Source organism: Clytia hemisphaerica, unplaced genomic scaffold, assembly GCF_902728285.1.
Source record: "Clytia hemisphaerica strain Z4C2 unplaced genomic scaffold, Clytia hemisphaerica genome assembly, whole genome shotgun sequence".
In the NCBI taxonomy this organism is placed as follows: domain Eukaryota; kingdom Metazoa; phylum Cnidaria; class Hydrozoa; order Leptothecata; family Clytiidae; genus Clytia; species Clytia hemisphaerica.
The window spans coordinates 448,612-465,196 of record NW_027104353.1 but is presented as its reverse complement, the minus strand read 5'-3'; the positions used below and the strand labels follow the sequence as shown (position 1 = coordinate 465,196).

At 34.4% G+C, this 16,585-nt stretch overlaps 2 protein-coding genes across 6 annotated transcripts in view; one reads left to right on the top strand and one right to left on the bottom strand.

Annotated features, from left to right (window-relative positions):
* The first annotated feature begins 205 nt into the window (after window positions 1–205).
* On the top strand, window positions 206–5,370 carry LOC136818121 (hematopoietically-expressed homeobox protein HHEX-like). Of its 2 annotated transcripts, XM_067074477.1 has the most exons (5): window positions 206–1,153; window positions 1,359–1,432; window positions 2,411–2,527; window positions 3,723–4,659; window positions 4,887–5,370. In XM_067074477.1, exons 4-5 carry the CDS (start codon window positions 4,080–4,082, stop codon window positions 5,282–5,284), a joined length of 978 nt encoding a protein of 325 aa, XP_066930578.1. In that variant the 5' UTR covers window positions 206–1,153; window positions 1,359–1,432; window positions 2,411–2,527; window positions 3,723–4,079; the 3' UTR covers window positions 5,285–5,370. The 2 variants fall into 2 exon arrangements, with proteins under 2 accessions (XP_066930578.1, XP_066930579.1); XM_067074478.1 differs by having other exon boundaries at window positions 1,359–2,527.
* Window positions 5,371–7,654: 2,284 nt separating this feature from the next.
* The window catches only part of LOC136818047 (lysine-specific demethylase 3A-like), a 57,475-nt gene continuing 48,544 nt past the window's right edge, over window positions 7,655–16,585 (bottom strand). For 3 of the 4 annotated variants that reach the window (XM_067074408.1, XM_067074410.1, XM_067074409.1), the window contains 12 exons: window positions 15,711–15,786; window positions 11,946–12,085; window positions 11,575–11,618; window positions 11,117–11,191; window positions 10,797–10,923; window positions 10,550–10,604; window positions 10,145–10,218; window positions 9,790–9,852; window positions 9,517–9,573; window positions 9,144–9,263; window positions 8,646–8,780; window positions 7,656–8,276 (listed from right to left, as the gene is read on the bottom strand). In XM_067074408.1, coding sequence (XP_066930509.1) covers window positions 8,199–8,276; window positions 8,646–8,780; window positions 9,144–9,263; window positions 9,517–9,573; window positions 9,790–9,852; window positions 10,145–10,218; window positions 10,550–10,604; window positions 10,797–10,923; window positions 11,117–11,191; window positions 11,575–11,618; window positions 11,946–12,085; window positions 15,711–15,786 — 1,044 coding nt within the window. In that variant the 3' untranslated portion in view covers window positions 7,656–8,198. Of the gene's footprint in view, window positions 8,277–8,645; window positions 8,781–9,143; window positions 9,264–9,516; window positions 9,574–9,789; window positions 9,853–10,144; window positions 10,219–10,549; window positions 10,605–10,796; window positions 10,924–11,116; window positions 11,192–11,574; window positions 11,619–11,945; window positions 12,086–15,710; window positions 15,787–16,585 lie in introns of all 4 variants that reach the window. The other variant, XM_067074407.1, reaches the window with a different exon arrangement.

The window sequence follows — 16,585 nt, the reverse complement described above, 5'->3', positions numbered from 1 at the left end:
AAGGTAAATATATATTTAACAGGTATATAACCAACTAGTCATGTTCATTTTAATAAATTGAGACTTTATTTGAATTCCTCCCAAACTATATTTACCAAATAAAAATCACAAAAGTTAAAAAAAAATCATTAAATTTCATATCAATGTTTATGAATTAAAATTAAGACAGCCATCGTTTAATTTAATTATGGATATTATTATTAAAACACTCGAAAAATCAACCATTGTTTGAACAACTGTAGGCGATATATGAGAGGGACGTTTATTTTGCACTCATTTTTTCTTCATTCTTCTTTTTTAGGTGCCCTCAATCCATTTATGTTTAATCAGCAAATTAAGATTGATCATAAATGTCAATTGTATTGCAAAGAATGAAACACGACCCAACCTGTCTTTTGATAAGCACACAGTTATATTTGAGCCTTCAGTTTTTTCCGGTGTTTCTATTGAGTCCTCCAAAGGTCTTTACGTGCTTCTAGCATTGTATTTGCTTTTTCAATGACCTCATATAAGACTTAATATGGAGTTTAAGATGACAAAATAGTCAATCAACTATTTACTCAAAACAGCCATCTGCTAGTTTTTTATGATATGATGAAAACGGTATTGACTTATCGATTGTTGATTTGGTTTCTATTCATACACCACTCCTCTTTATTCTAAAAATCAACATCTAAAAGAAACCTTGAAACTATCAATGGCTGAATTGGTTAGTACGGTTTGCTAAATACTTGTATTTTTGCTACCTTGGAGCATGCAGCGGTCGTCCGATCTAACTGGTAACCCCTAGGGGAATAATTTGTCAATAACAAACCTTTCTTCATATTTGGAATAGGAATAAATCCAGGGTTTTGGTTATAAATTTCAACAAAGACGTAGATTTTTTTATAAGAATAAGTAAGCTCTGACTCAAAAGTTCTTATAAAAAAAAGTACTGATTATTGGTGAATTGTGTTTTCCATTACGTTGATTTGTATTTCTTTCTATATTATACAGAGAGAGAATTAGAAAACAAACAGTAAATGATTGTTGAGATTGGACACTGTTTCAAAAGGACATCCGAAAGCGTTCTGTGGTTTCCGGCCAACGTCAACTGCAAGCCTCAATGTGCAGAGAGGAGATCTCAAGAGATTGCAGCCAAAACTCTCTTGTTGTGGGTTTTACTTCATGTCTTTGATTTTACTTTATCTAAACACACGCCCTTTATAAAACAGTTTTAATGAGCTCCCCTTTTCCGTTTCACATATATTCAGGCCCTGACGGCGTGACGCCTCTGGAAAAAGCACAAATGAAGTAAGAATGTCCTCTTCAATACATACCCACAGCGACTTGAACCACTTTTTTTATTTTACTTATAGACTCGATACAATCCTTACGTGAGTGCTATCAGAATCGAATGAACAAAAGGACTGGGTTCGAGTTTGGTTTATTGGTTCGTTTTTATTATCAAATTTGACGCATGTAAAATTTTGTCCATTTTTCGACGTTTTTGCCACACTATTTCCCTAGAATTTCAGCCAAAATTTTCAAATTTTAGTCCAAATTTCAAGAATTCATGACCTTTTGAGAGAGACGGTTTTTGATTTTCGTAGTTTTGGAACCCTTAAGCTTTTCCACATGCACGTAAAATTTTACTTTAGACCTTGAAGAGTGGGGAATTTCCCTAAGCTTACGTAGTGTTTTAAGGCCTTATGTAGAGTTTGCTTACGTTCAAAAAGTTTTGAACGGAAGGAAAAGTCACGTAAGACCCTCTTAATCAACAAAAACTCTACGTAATGTCGGGGAAATTCCCAAAAGACAGCCTTACGAACGATTTTTCGTAAGGTCTAAAGTAAGATCTTACGTACATGTGAAAAAAGCATTACAGAGACTCGATTGCTTTTTAATGGTTTTTGTACCCCTTTGATGTAGTCTAATTGCTATTGGTACCTATGCCAGTATCAATTATGTATAGGGGGATTTAAATTTGTTTCAATATTCTCATATCCAGTCAAACTAAAACTGAGAATGTTTTTTTGTCTTTGTATCATCGTATTTCATTGTCTCATCAAAAACGTTAGGTTGGAAACTGGTAAACGGTCCGGTTCCTCCTCAGGAGGAAGTGTGGAATTTCTTTCTTTCGTTTTATTCTTAGAGATGAGTTCTACTGAAACGACTACAATTTAGAGGATTTTTTTTTTCAATTTCACAATTGTAAGTAGCTTGTAAATTGTAAGTAACTTGTAGATTGTAACTAACGAGTAACTTAGATTATGGCGGTTAACGGTTAAAAGGAAGATATTTTGAATTTAGTTTTTTCAACCAAGGAATGACAGGATTACACGGGCCAGTTAATTTCTTTATGAAAATTGAATTTCAAGTTTGTTTATGTTGTGAGAAAAAATTGAATTGAATTTTTCTTTCATTACAGAATTGTTGATTACACCATTACACAATCAAGAATGTTGTTGATGAAAAAAAATAGATAAGAGGCATCCAAAAACCAAAACAAAACATCCAAAGTCAAGTAGCAATAGACCACTCTGTGGTAACCATTTTGTTTTCTTTTTGTGGAACATTTTCTTCCATCCACTTAAACGTGAAACAGGTATGATACATGCTTTCAAGAATGAATGATTAGGTGCTTAGCACTTCAAAAGCGGTAGAATGGCAGTCTCTTCAAAATTTGGTTGTTCCACAATTTGACAGCCATCTTAATAAACTGTGTTCGCCATTCATTTAACGCAGTACCACTTTGCATTTAAATGGGGCCGCTTTTTATTATACGCTTTTGGGTGGACAAAATATTTTTCTCCACCCAGTTAATTATGAGGATATACATCAAAATGGTTGGATTATAAGCTAAAAATACTATTTTTCCTTTGCGAGTACCATTGAATATTTTCCATTCATTTTCTTCAGCGCTGGGAAATTGTTAGGGAACTCACCATCTAACAGTTCATCAGAGTTTCCTTAGCTTCAAATTGAATAGAATGTTGAGAGAGAAATCGCATAGTCTTGTTTCAATTCCGCCATCTTATTTGTACTCGGGAGTTATCCGAATTCCGTTAATTTTTTTAATAACTTTCGGGAAAAGTTCTTTGAAGTGTGAAAAATACTGTTCTTTTGACGACATTTTTGTGTGAGATTTTCCCATAGGAATAATCTTCGGGACTTGTTTATTTTGTCAGGGTAGTTTAAGAGTGCTGGAAAAGGCAATTTGGCGCCTTAAATGTTCTTAATGGTGTTCTTGAAATTAATTCAATTAGAATACAAATTAGCCCTCAAGTAGAACAAACCTGCTCTAATTTTAAATTTATTGTGAATTCAGATGTCTTTGGTTAATCTGTTCGAATTTCAGACTGTCCAGTTCTTATGATGTTCTTAACTTTTTCATTGCAGTCTTACTCTGTAAAACTTTCTATTAGATCTTACTTCAGCCCGGGGGGGGGGTTACGGCTTGAAGCTTAGAAACTGTAATTTCGCTATTTCAGCACATCAAACTTTTTTCTGAAATGACCTCTTCTACTCTGGTTTTGTCAATTTTTTTTGACACAGGGGGGTAAAATGATACTTGATTACCCACACCCCTTCAAATCATTTTTTCATTGGTTTCCAATACATTCTTCTTTGTATTGTATATCATTAACAAATATTGAAACCATTTTCATAGATTATGTATTGATTCTTATTTCGAACAATTTTGATACAATCTCTAATTCTCACATTATTTGTTGTTATAGGCTCGCATCGCTCAACAACTAAACAAAAGGATTGTATTGTCCCAACATCCAATCAAAATGAGAGGAAAATACAATAGACATTGTTATTGTTTTAATAAACAAACATACACAAGAAAAGTTCTTTTTGAATGACAAAATGACGAAATAACTCAATCAAAGTGTACTTGAGCGCCGCTACACAAACACGCTACCATCAATAACTGCGACAAATTCATCAAAAGACATTTTTTTGTTGTATTTATTTGGTCTCGCTCAACACACGCAAACCAAACAATCAAAAAGGTTATATATTAGAGAAGCACTTCAATTTGAATCATCAGTCTTCATTGCGCCTTAGTACGGTCAAGTTCTCAAGACATGACAACGCTTACTGACAGGATGCCATCAACATCGCATTTTAGTATCGAAAATATTTTACGTAAAGAATCGAAACCATCGATCGAAGACTTACGAGCTCTCAACAACGAAAAGAAAGATTCTTCGTTCGAATCTTGGAAAAGTGATTATTTTACAGAACAAAAAATAAGAGGAACAGAGTGTTGCGGTGGCAAAATCAATCGTTCTGATGATGATTTACCGTTATTACAAAGTCGACATCGATTAACGGAACATTGGGTGTACGAAAATCACTTTCAACAACGATCACGACATGAAATTCCGACGCTCCGCCCCAACCCTCTCCTTCCGCCGACATTACCAACCAAAAGACCGACATTTTCTTCGTCAAGCGAACTTGATATGATTCCTTCACCGTCAGCTCCGCCCTCATCATGGTCACCGCCCCCGCCCTCGAAACCATCTCTCGAAAACTGGTTCCTTGATCGAATGATGCGTGAAGGCGCCGAACGAAGAAACGCGGTCGCGCGGAGAATGTATTCGGAAAATCCTAATCATGCTTTTCGATATTATTGGAATTCACTTCACGAGGAACGAGGAGGTATGTAAAGTAAACACTACGTCATAACTTTCCAATGAAGTGCCGAATGCCTACATAATCCCTGTCTATAACTTTGTACTTGATATTAAATGACCTTTCATATTGGCATATCACGAACAATTTCCGTTTATGGTCTAATATGATAAAAAAGTGTCAAGTGTTGTGATGTAGGTGTTAATTTCTCTGGTGCCATTAAACCTAATATCAATTTTCTTCTTACCTTATAGCATATCCATCGCTCCTTAGTGGTCACGGCAGGCGTTTCAAATCACATATTCGAGATGATGAGAGTGATGAAGGAAATCGCAAAGGAGGACAAGTTCGATTTACACATACACAATCAACGGAATTGGAGCGTGTTTTCAGCGTTCAAAAATACGTTTCACCTCAAGAGCGAAAACAACTTGCACGCTCGATTGATTTATCTGAACGGCAAGTGAAAACGTGGTTCCAAAACCGTCGCGCGAAATGGAGACGTATTAAACTTGAAGACGAAATGAGAAATCGGATGGGGGACAAAGGAATCGAGAAACGGTCAGATGAAGAGGTAACCAAAGATGAACTTAATCAACAAACGAACGATTTTAGACATCTCTACCATCGTGTAATAGATCACGAATCATAGACGTTTTAGATATTTGATATCTACTACTATTTATCTATCTATTTTTTATCCTTGTAAACTTTAACGGGTTGCCTTTTTTGCCTTCATCTGACTGCTTTTTTTATTAAAAGAATTCTAATTTGAAACTTTTTCTCTCCGAAAGTGGAAAAGGTAGCAAAACAATCAACAAGGCATTGATAAGAATTTGATAAATAAAGCCCGATTTTTAATTATTTTGTTTTTTTCCTTCTGTTTCAAGAAGCTGTAAATATTTCAAATTTTGTCAAGATAATTATTATATAGTTTTTAAGAAAATATTTCAGATTGAATGCATACCTCACACTTTTTATAAGCTAGTTATTCTATTACATTTGATTACATTTTGTACATCAAATAGTTCTTATTTTTAAGGGCTTCATACACTACACAATATATTGTCAGGCAATATATTGCTAAGTGCCGGCAATATATTGTCAGCTCGACTTGCAATATTCCAACAATATAGAGGGATTCTTTACAGAAAGAAAATTCTTAGAGCACCTGTTGTTTACTTCGTACATTGCGGTCCGAAAAATATATTGTCAAATATTGCTCACCAATATAGTCGAACGTGCGCAACGCACGCTTCAGTGGCTTCAAATTATTCATAGGCCCAATTGTAGACCCCCAGATATTCGCCCAATAAACAAGTGTGCCAAATTTCAGCCAAATCCGACAATCTTGGAGGCCTGTAGGCTGCTCCAAAGTTTTAGCCTCGTTTTGGCAAAAAACTCGTCCCCAGGCCCAAAAAATCAAATATTTTGAAAAATGAAAAAAATGCCCCCAGATATTCACCCAAGGAACAAATGTGCAAAATTTCAGCCAAATCGGACAATTTTTGAAGTCTCCAGGCTGCCCCAAAGTTTTCGAACGGACATACATACATACAGACACACAGATATAATATACAGACATTGTCAGATTCTAGCTCAACTAAAGTTGAGAACATTGTTTAGTAGTAGCCTTTTATATTATTGACCTTATTATCACTGTCGAACGTGCTAACCGCACTGGCTCAACTCCAGTATCTTTGAAATCATTCGTAGGCCAAATTGTAAACTTAATGGCTTAAGGAAAATTTTAGCATTTCTTAAATTAAATAGGTTTTAGCCTCGTTTAGGCTAAAAACTCGTCCCCAGGTCCCAAAAATGATAATTTTCGAAAAATAATAAAATTATCCCAAAATATTTTCCCAAGGAACAAGGGTGCCAAATTTCAGCCAAATCCGACCATTTTTGACGTCTCCAGCCTGCCCCAAAGTTTTAGCCTCGTTTTGGCGAAATATTGTGACCACGCCCTTAAAAAATTAAAAAATTTCAAAAAATGAAAAAACTCCCCCATGTATTTACTCCAGGAACAAGTGTGCAAAATTTCAGCCAAATCCGACCATTTTTGAAGTCTCCAGCCTGCCCCAAAGTTTTAGCCTCGTTTTGGAGAAAACTCGTGACCACGCCCTTAAGGCCTAAACCCCCCGAGAAAATTATTTTAAAAAGTACAAATGTTTCAAAAACATTTTTTATGTAGTTTCGAAGTCCTTAGCCTAATTTAGAAATTTGAACACTTTTTTTTTAATTTCTCATTATGGTGGCCCACAAAGACAGCGGTTTCTGAGATTTAGGCGGTTCACCCCGGCAAAGATTCAGAAAAGAGAAGTAAGTTTTTCAAGGTGAAATTGTGCATGTGATTCTTTAAAGAGTGTCTCTATGAAATGAGCGGAGCAGTTTTTGAATAAAGTCCTTCTGTACCCTGTAATTCGATTTTTCGTCTAAATGTTAAAATTTCATCAGAAATCAAGAATTTTAGACAACCCGTATGGGCCACCATAAAAGTCAATCCAAAATCCCTTCTTCTCATTTTGTCATAGAATGACCCCTTCAAATTTGGTGTTGTTTGGGCACTTGGGTCAGTGTCAATCTTTGCCAGGAGATCGAAAAGTGGTATTTCGAGAAAACGAGGTTTCAAGATTTTTTCTCTTCAAATTTCTCAAAAAGACTGTCAATTTGACCAAATTTGAGAAGGTTTTGTCAAATAAACGACATTTCCAAATTCCCTGGTGCACCCACGACCAGTGTACTGAGTTTCACTCCTTGGAAGTCCTTGGAAGTCCAAAAATCACAAGGACCGTTTGCTAGCATGTAGGGATGTTCGGTGTAATAGCCACTTGTGGTGATTTGGTGGTTTCGTCCGCACCTGCTTTACCGGCTTCCACTCTTTAAATAGCCTGAGAGATATTAGCGATGAAATTCTTATTATTCTGTCCTCACAGGTAAATTTTAGTGAAAGCTAAACTGTGGTTCGTGGTAATAAATAACGGCTTAAGAAATGAACGAAACGTAGAATTGTTGTTTTGAGTAAAAATTATCATTTTTCTATGCAAAATAAATTAATTTTTTTCTGTCCGTCAAAATATACACAGAAATAAATATGAAGATTAAAAAATAACTAAAGAGACTACCTATGATAAAAACACCAACTACAAATTGATGAAAAATAGCTGTTTTGTAAAAAGGCCAAATAACAGTGTTATAGCCTACAGGTTGCTTTAAAACCAGCTGAATATCCGATCTATTCCTAGTATGAGAGTTGGATAAACTGATAACTGTGACTCGACTTTATTCAAAGGCTTTTGAGAGTAGTAAAGCCATTTAAGAACTTTACAAAAAAGGAATGTGCTATTTCACCTAGATCTGTACCTTTACATGATACCTATGCGTATCAAAAAAAAACATTGAACTAACAATATATACGAAAATGTTCTGAAAATGTTTCTGAAAAAATACAGCATGAAAATGTATCAAAAATGAAAAAAAAAAAAATTTAACAAAGGTGAATATAGAAATATCATTGCCTGAAAATCCAAGAACTAAAAGAGAGTAAACTACAGTGTAGGGATAAATCATGAGGTGTCTTCTGCATGCTTCTTCTTGACGACACCGAGACAATCTTTCACTGCGTGGTATATGATGTTCTTAATCTAGAAAAAAGGAACAGAGTGTTCGGGAAAAACGGAACAGAATCTATATAGAATGACATTTTTCCATGAGTATTTCAACGAGTCTTTTTTACGAATTGATGTAAGTGAAAATGGTTAAAAAGAAATAAAAATAACGAGGGTTTATTTCGAATTGGCAATCAAGAAACAACTTCCATGGTTTCAAATATCCTTCATCTCTTATATATTTCTTAATTCAATTTAATTCAAAGTATCTTTAGTGGCTTTTCGTGGGAACAACTCTTGAGCTGTCTGAAAGCTCTAGGATTTTTCGGAGCCACTCGCTCAAAATATTCGTTATTATCAATAATGCACAAAATAGACGGGCTGCAATATCTGCAAATACTTTACCTGTAGTTTGTCTTCATGATTAGTATGATAATCGGACAAATATCGGAACTCTTGCGTTAGTTGGAAGCAGTGAGATATGTGTTCAGGTGCCACAAAATCTTCCGCCACTTTGATACAACTGTGCAAGTTCAAAACCTGAAAACCAAAGGATATCAGTGAAAGATTATTGATAATGTACACTGAAGGTTTTTGGACCTGTGACTCTCCAAATAATTGAGGTTTAAAAAAGCATTTTAGTGGCATGAATTTTTCTTCTGTTGTTAAACATTTGGAAGAGATGAAAATTGTGAAAAAGTTGATGAAAGTTCCCTAAAATCCTTTTAATCCTCATGATTTTAGTCCTGACAAACCTGGTCAAACGACGTCAGAAATTTGAAGTCGTTTCATAAAAAACGTTTTCACAAATACAGTCATTCCACCCTGATTAACTCAATTTGAATCCCTTGTACCGTTGAGGCGGATAGGCTATAACACCAAAAGATATATCAAACTATGTACCTGATGAGGAGCACCGGCGGGTATGAATACGGCGTCACCCAAACACTGACAGATTGCGTATCCTTCTACATCTTCTTCCTTACGTAATCTTTCCAACAACATTTGGTCCAAGTAAAACGACTGTAAGGAAAAATGAAATAATTTGATTGGTTCAAATTTTAATCAAACAAAGTATCTTACGCACAACAAAGCGCTTTGAATTGAAGACCTTGCAAAAATGTTTTTTACGCAATTCCTTTAACTTGAGGAGAAAATTCATTTGGTGCATCCGGTATATTGGGCTAAAAACTTAGCCCAATCTGAAGCTGAATTAAATCATCATTATCATAAAAGAATGATACAGTGCAGTTTGTTACTTTGATTCTATCCTTACTTGATCGTGAATTGGGTCACTCATTGCTTGTTGTTCCATTCCTCGTTCTTTTGCTACCTGAAAAATAAAGATTAGGTATTCAGTATTTAGAGTATCGCTGTTCTGTACCACCAAACGCCCTGTCAAGAAAGGGGCTTTCCTGATTTTAAGTACTTTTAAAATTAAGTTGCGAAACATTCTCGAGCTTTTATTTACGAGTTTTCTCATAAAAGATACGAGTCGAGTATAAAAATAGAATTGACGCGACACATGCTGAAACATATGCTAGTTTACCTTTCGTAAGAAACGCCGTATTTTATAAGCTGAGTGAGCGGGAAAGATGTGCCATAGAGCACCCTGTAACGAAAAAAAGGTATGTCCAGTTTTAAAGCTGATTATTCCTCCACGGTGTTCTGCCTGTCAACTACCACAAAAAATGTTGTGAAATTCAAACGGCCCTAAAACACTGGACACACTTTCACGGAAATTTTGCAAACAAAAAGGTCATGTAGTTTGTAAAGAAGTGTTGTACACTCTAAAATATACTTTAATTATCATTGCCAGGATTAACATTTTATGTGAACAATCATTGTGATAAACATGAGAGTGCAGATTACATCCGATTTGTTTAAGCTCACAAATAACTTACAGGTCGGACTGTAGGATCACGAATTCGCTGTTTTGTTGCATCACAGCACGCTTTATCAACCGTCTTGTACGTATCTACAAAGAGGAAGAGATTCACTCCAAGTGACTTTTTTTCTGCGAGAAGAATTGTTTTTTGATTGTGCGCAAAGCATGCTAAAGACTAAAACCTCCCAAAAATTAATGCGAAAACAGAGTATCATTAGATTTGAAAGTAAAAGGTAGACACCCCACAAAAAATTACTCTTCTCAAACGAAAAAACAAGTTAGGAAAAAATCGAGTTTTTTCGAGTTATGACGTCATTTTTGAAATTTAGTGACATAATTTTTACATTTCATAACTCGGTTATTTTACTGCCTTTTGCTTTCCGAGTTATTTATCTGAATCCTGATTCTGAATTTCCCTTACCATCGATTTCTTTCTGATGGTGCTCTTCGTCATCGTCTGGAATTCCTACATACGCCTTCAAAACACAAAAAGATTTGATGAAAAAGTGAACAAAAATGAAAAATTGCACAAATTGTACTAATCTAAAAATTATGGCTGGGCCATAAAATGACTTTAAAAATCTTAGTTTTTTATAAAACCCCAGCCGTCAGTAATTAGCAAAATAGAATCCTCCAGAATTATTCAAATCAATGAAGTCATATCTTACAATAACGTTAGTAGCATCTGAAATATCCAAGTGAAGGTTGGTGGTGCCAGCTTTCGGGTAAGAAGCAGAGCCATATGCGTTGTACATTTTTGGTCCAAGATCAGGGACCGCGAAAAAGTCGGGGAGCCTGGAAACATGGAAAAAAGCAAGTTGCACGGGCAATGAAAAAAACTTAAGAGTGATAGAACGATGTATCTTAATTGACAGGAACTGAGATTAGTTCAAATTATAGAAATTCGGAATTAAGGAGAATCCACTGTATCTAAATATTGAAAGTCACTTGAATTGGTCGTTTTTTGTTATAAAAAATAACGACTGACCTTGCTGAAAGGTTAAATTCGCCATTACGATGAGTATAGGGCGAAGCAGGAAGAGCTTGCATAATGTCGTGAAACCTGAAAATATAGAAATTTAACTCCTTAAAATTTAAGTCTAGCAAGTGCGCCAAAAAAAGTATACAAGTTTGTCTTGCTATTGTGAGCTTTAAGGTAGAATTTTTTAAGTTGACCTTTTCATTGTTTAGAGGAAGGTCTTAGCTTTCGTCCGTAAAACTTTAAATCGATCGAGTCAATTAAATTCAAGTGTATTTCCAACTACATTTACGAGGTCTAATAGTGGAAAAAAGAATACCGACAAAGTTTTTCATATAGACTCACAGGCGTACAAATCTTTAGCTTGACCGAATTAGAGAATAACAACAGACACATTTATTACCAAGTGTTTTTAAAACATCACGAGAATCATGAACTGGTACGAACCATCGAAAGAATACACTGACCTGTTTGGTAACTTTTCTTTGAAGTCTGTCCCAGGTGGCCAATCCTAAATATTGAAAAAATAGAGATAAATACAAATCCAAAATATTAAACTAAGATTCTATATTGTAAATATTTCGTGAATCGAACGTTGTTGATTTCAGGCCCAAACTTGACCGGAGAGTATTTTGTGCGATATTCCAGAATGAGGGGACCAATGTTTTAGTTCGAATTACAGAAAAATTCGAATAACAGGGGTTCGATTTAGAGAGTACTGACTGTATACCGATAGTAAATCGTTTTAATAAACAATCAATGCCATTGATTCAAAGAAAACTGCCTAAATTACCTTCAATTTCAATGCCATTGATTCAAAGAAAACTGCCTAAATTACCTTCAGTTTTAAAAGCGCTACAGGTTGTTTACACTCGGGTCTTTCCTTGATCTTCTCAAAACCTCGCCAGAATTCACGTATGGGCATTTTTTCCATGATTGTACCGTCAAAACAATTGACAATGTCGTTCAGTTCACCGCCTGTAAAGAAAAAGAAAAAGTCGTACAAGCTGCTAATAATCCTTTTTATAGTTATCATGAGCCGGTTTACAAGACTATCAGGAAAGAAGATAACTACAAGCAAAACAGTTTGGATTTTTGTAAAGTATTGCCATTTATTTTAAATTATGAAACATTACGACATTTTGTTTGTCTAAGTTAGAGACAACATGTTCATCTACAATCGGTGACGAAATACTTGGCACAAAAAGGAAATCCACCGGGGTGTTTTGAAACCACAATCGATTTGCAAGTGCTCTAAAGTAGGTTCGAAGGGTATAGTTTTAACTCTGAGTTTTAACGCTAGACTTAAGACTTGGGACCTTAGGATCTGAGGAACCAAAAGTTCAAAAATGGTCCGGTAGGGCTTGTAATATAGCCTAGAAACCAATAAACCCCTCCCAGATCGAAATAATCGTTGAAATCAAGTTAAAGGCCCGAAATTGACATTCTCGCTCGAACTTAATTTTCGAAAAATGGTAAATTAGCCAAAAGTGCCAACATGTTCATCTAGATGCCAAAACTTTGGTAATTTGAAACCACATGGGTATGATAACAAGCTGATGACAATTAAACACTCGTATTTCTTAGAAAGAAAGTTTTAGTGACAAAAGCAACTGTTTTAAAAGTTTACTGAATATCGTACTGTTGTGATAGGATATGGTATGATTTGATATTTAAGTGAATGACGTTTTTCGAAGCGAGGAAAATGTGAAATGTTTTCATCTCAGAAAGTTCTTTAACTATTAAACGAATTTTTATTTGTAAATTCAAAAAGTGCAATCATAGGATAACTGAAGGAGCTCAAAACGTTATGTTTTTAGCTACCATTTAAAACGTTTTATGTTTCAGCTATCATTCAAAACGTTATATATTTTTAGCTATCATTCAAAACGTTATATGTTTTAGCTATCATTCAAAACGTTATATGTTTTTAGCTATCATTCAAAACGTTTTATGTGGCTTTTAGCTACGATTCAAAACGTTATATTTTTAGCTATCATTCAAAACGTTAAATGTTTTTAGCTATCATTCAAAACGTTATATGTTTTTAGCTATCATTCAAAACGTCATGTTTTTAGCTACCATTCAAAACGTTATATGTTTTTAGCTACCATTCAAAACGTTATATGTTTTAGCTATCATTCAAAACGTTATATGTTTTTAGCTATCATTCAAAACGTTTTATGTTTTTAGCTACGATTCAAAACGTTATATGTTTTTAGCTATCATTCAAAACGTTAAATGTTTTTAGCTATCATTCAAAACGTTATATGTTTTTAGCTATCATTCAAAACGTCATGCTTTTAGCTACCATTCAAAACGTTATATGTTTTTAGCTACCATTCAAAACGTTATATGTTTTTAGCTATCATTCAAAACGTTATATGTTTTTAGCTATCATTCAAAACGTTATATTTTTAGCTACGATTCAAAACGTTATATGTTTTTAGCTATCATTCAAAACGTCATGTTTTTAGCTACCATTCAAAACGTTATATTTTTAGCTACGATTCAAAACGTAATATGTTTTAGCTATCATTCAAAACGTCATGTTTTTAGCTACCATTCAAAACGTTATATGTTTTTAGCTACCATTCAAAACGTTATATGTTTTTAGCTATCATTCAAAACGTTATATGTTTTTAGCTATCATTCAAAACGTTATATTTTTAGCTACGATTCAAAACGTTATATGTTTTTAGCTATCATTCAAAACGTCATATGTTTTTAGCTATCATTCAAAACGTTATATTTTTAGCTACGATTCAAAACGTTATATGTTTTTAGCTATCATTCAAAACGTTAAATGTTTTTAGCTATCATTCAAAACGTCATATGTTTTTAGCTACCATTCAAAACGTTATATGTTTTTAGCTATCATTCAAAACGTTATATGTTTTTAGTTATCATTCAAAACGTTATATTTTTAGCTACCATTCAAAAATGTCGAAGTCAAATTTACCAAAAAATCACGAATCAGAAGTATTCGAACCAGAAAGGAAAAGACGCAGAAATGAAAGAGATGACCAGATAGAAATCAGTGGACCATTTTCAAAACCATGGCGGGAGAGCGATGCAGTGTTAGTGGTGGAAGAGAAAGAACTCCATGTTCACAATGACATTCTATCCATAGCATCTCCTGTCTTCGACAAAATGTTCAACGAAAAATTTAAGGAGGCAGAAACAAAACGAGTGTCGTTACCGGGAAAATCTCTCCCCCTCATTGAACAGATACTGAAAATTATTTATCCCAGCAAAATGGATTTTGAGTTTGGTAAGTTTTACACCAATTTCTCTTCTGTTTACCTGGGACCAAAATGTGAATGTGAACAAATTAATGGAGAAATCATTTTTGTTCTTCAAATTGTATTTATGCATAGTATTTACAATGTTGGTAAAATAGACTAGGAGATTCAATCTAGAAAATACGCTTTTCAATCAATTTTAAGGTATCTTAAATGCACTCGAGGCCTATTTATTTTCAAGTGCAAAGATATTGATACACAGTTTTGAAGCAGAATTCAACAAATCCATTTTCTATTTGATTTCAGAAGAAGATGAAAAGCCGAAACAATTCAAAACGCTGAGAAGTCTCATGAAACTATCTGAAGAATATATGATGGCAGATGTCAGTAAATTTGTGCGTAATGAGATCTGCTTGATGAGCCAAACTTTAGAGAGCGCCAGTGAAAACTATCTTATCGCATTTCTCTCTATTGCAGACTCGATAAACTATGAAAAATCGATCAACCTCTGTGCAAAAAAACTTATTCCTAAAATGAAGGGCTATGAATATTTCAAATGACGAATCATGTCTAAGGACATCAGCTCAAAAACAAAGAATAAATTGAAAGGTCTAATGATGAAGAGCGCTATCGATGAAGCAGAAAAAGCGATGAACAGTCAATTGAAACAAGAAAGTGACAATCACAGTAACAAATTATCTTCAGCGGAACAAAAATTCAATTTTAGGGAAAGATTTCAAAATTCCAGTAGTAACACCATCAACAATTTAGTGAGACACTACCTCGATGAATTACGATCAATGGCCCAAGATTTAAACGATTAAAAGACTGTTTTCACTGCTACACCAGCGGACAGTCCGGTGAATCTTGTCACTTAGGTCATAGCAGATACCTCACTACAGGTGAAGGGAAATGAAAAAATGGATTTTCGTTAGAAACTCATTTAAGTATTGATTAAATCCTAGTATGTCTGTCATACGAAAGCCTGTCTATTCTAGATGAACCGTTATATTTTTCGAGAAAATTTAAAAGAAGGTTTATATTTTGATGAAATGAAATATATTTCCGAGAGTTTTTAATTGTCAAAAATTTCCTTTTTCTATAACTTTCCACCCGCTTTAGTTTCTACTAAGCCTAAATTCAAAATTTTTAGTCAAGACAGCATCCCATAATCGGGATTATGATTTTTTCTTCATTTTTAACTATCCGAATTAATCCACTCTTCAGGGGAGACCTTTAGTGAGTACTCTTTCAGTAAAATTACTCAAATTTAATAATCTTACTGAAAATATTTTTGAAGACATGATAAAGGAAATACGAGAAGACAGCAGTAGAATCGAAAATCTTTAGCAACTTACCAAAATCACGTTCGAAAGATTCTGGAGTCCACAGGTCACGGTTCATGTTTTTATGGACGTTTGAAACAATGACCGGCTGAAAAAGATGGATGAAGTAGTCAGAAGCAAGGTTTTTTTTGTCTGAGACGAAAAATGGATTTTACACAGAAAATTAACACAAATTCTTGAGATTCTGGTGAGTTAAGCAACATTTAAAACGGAAAAGCCTCTTTATACATTTCGCTGAGACAAAAAACCGTCTAAGACGGAAGAACTTTGAACACCGTAGAAAAGATTGATCGTCATAAAGTGACTCATCACCCTTCTAGTATTTTTCCGTACAAGAGTGTAATAAACGGCTGGTTTTGATGATATTTGTTACATTATCAGGCCTCCTATTAGACAACTAGATTTCATAATAATTAGCCAAAAAAAGCGCGCTTCTTTCATCACTATCATTAATTGCTCCGGCCTAGGAGCCTTTAATTCTCTCTTCCGACAACGGTCAAGACATTTTTTTTTTGTTTATCTAATCCGATGATCTATTCCGATTTAAAAAACGGATTAACTGGATTCTGATAATATTGTGATTTGATTGGCCAAAAGTATTTAGAAAAAGATGGCTGCCGAAAGTGAATCTCAGTGAAAAATTGATCATTTTCATCATTATTCATGACGTTTTGGACATGATTTATGAGAAGTTTTATGCATACTGGTTCTCTAACAATGTGGAAAGACTTTGGAGAAATTTTGGCCATGAATCGTCAGCTGATCGAGTGCTTAAATCATATAGCTAACTTCTCTTCTAGACACTGAAAATCATACACGCTTTTTTTTATATAAGAATACACTTTATAAGAATGTCCATGATGAAAATGGCCAAAAAATCAAGAATA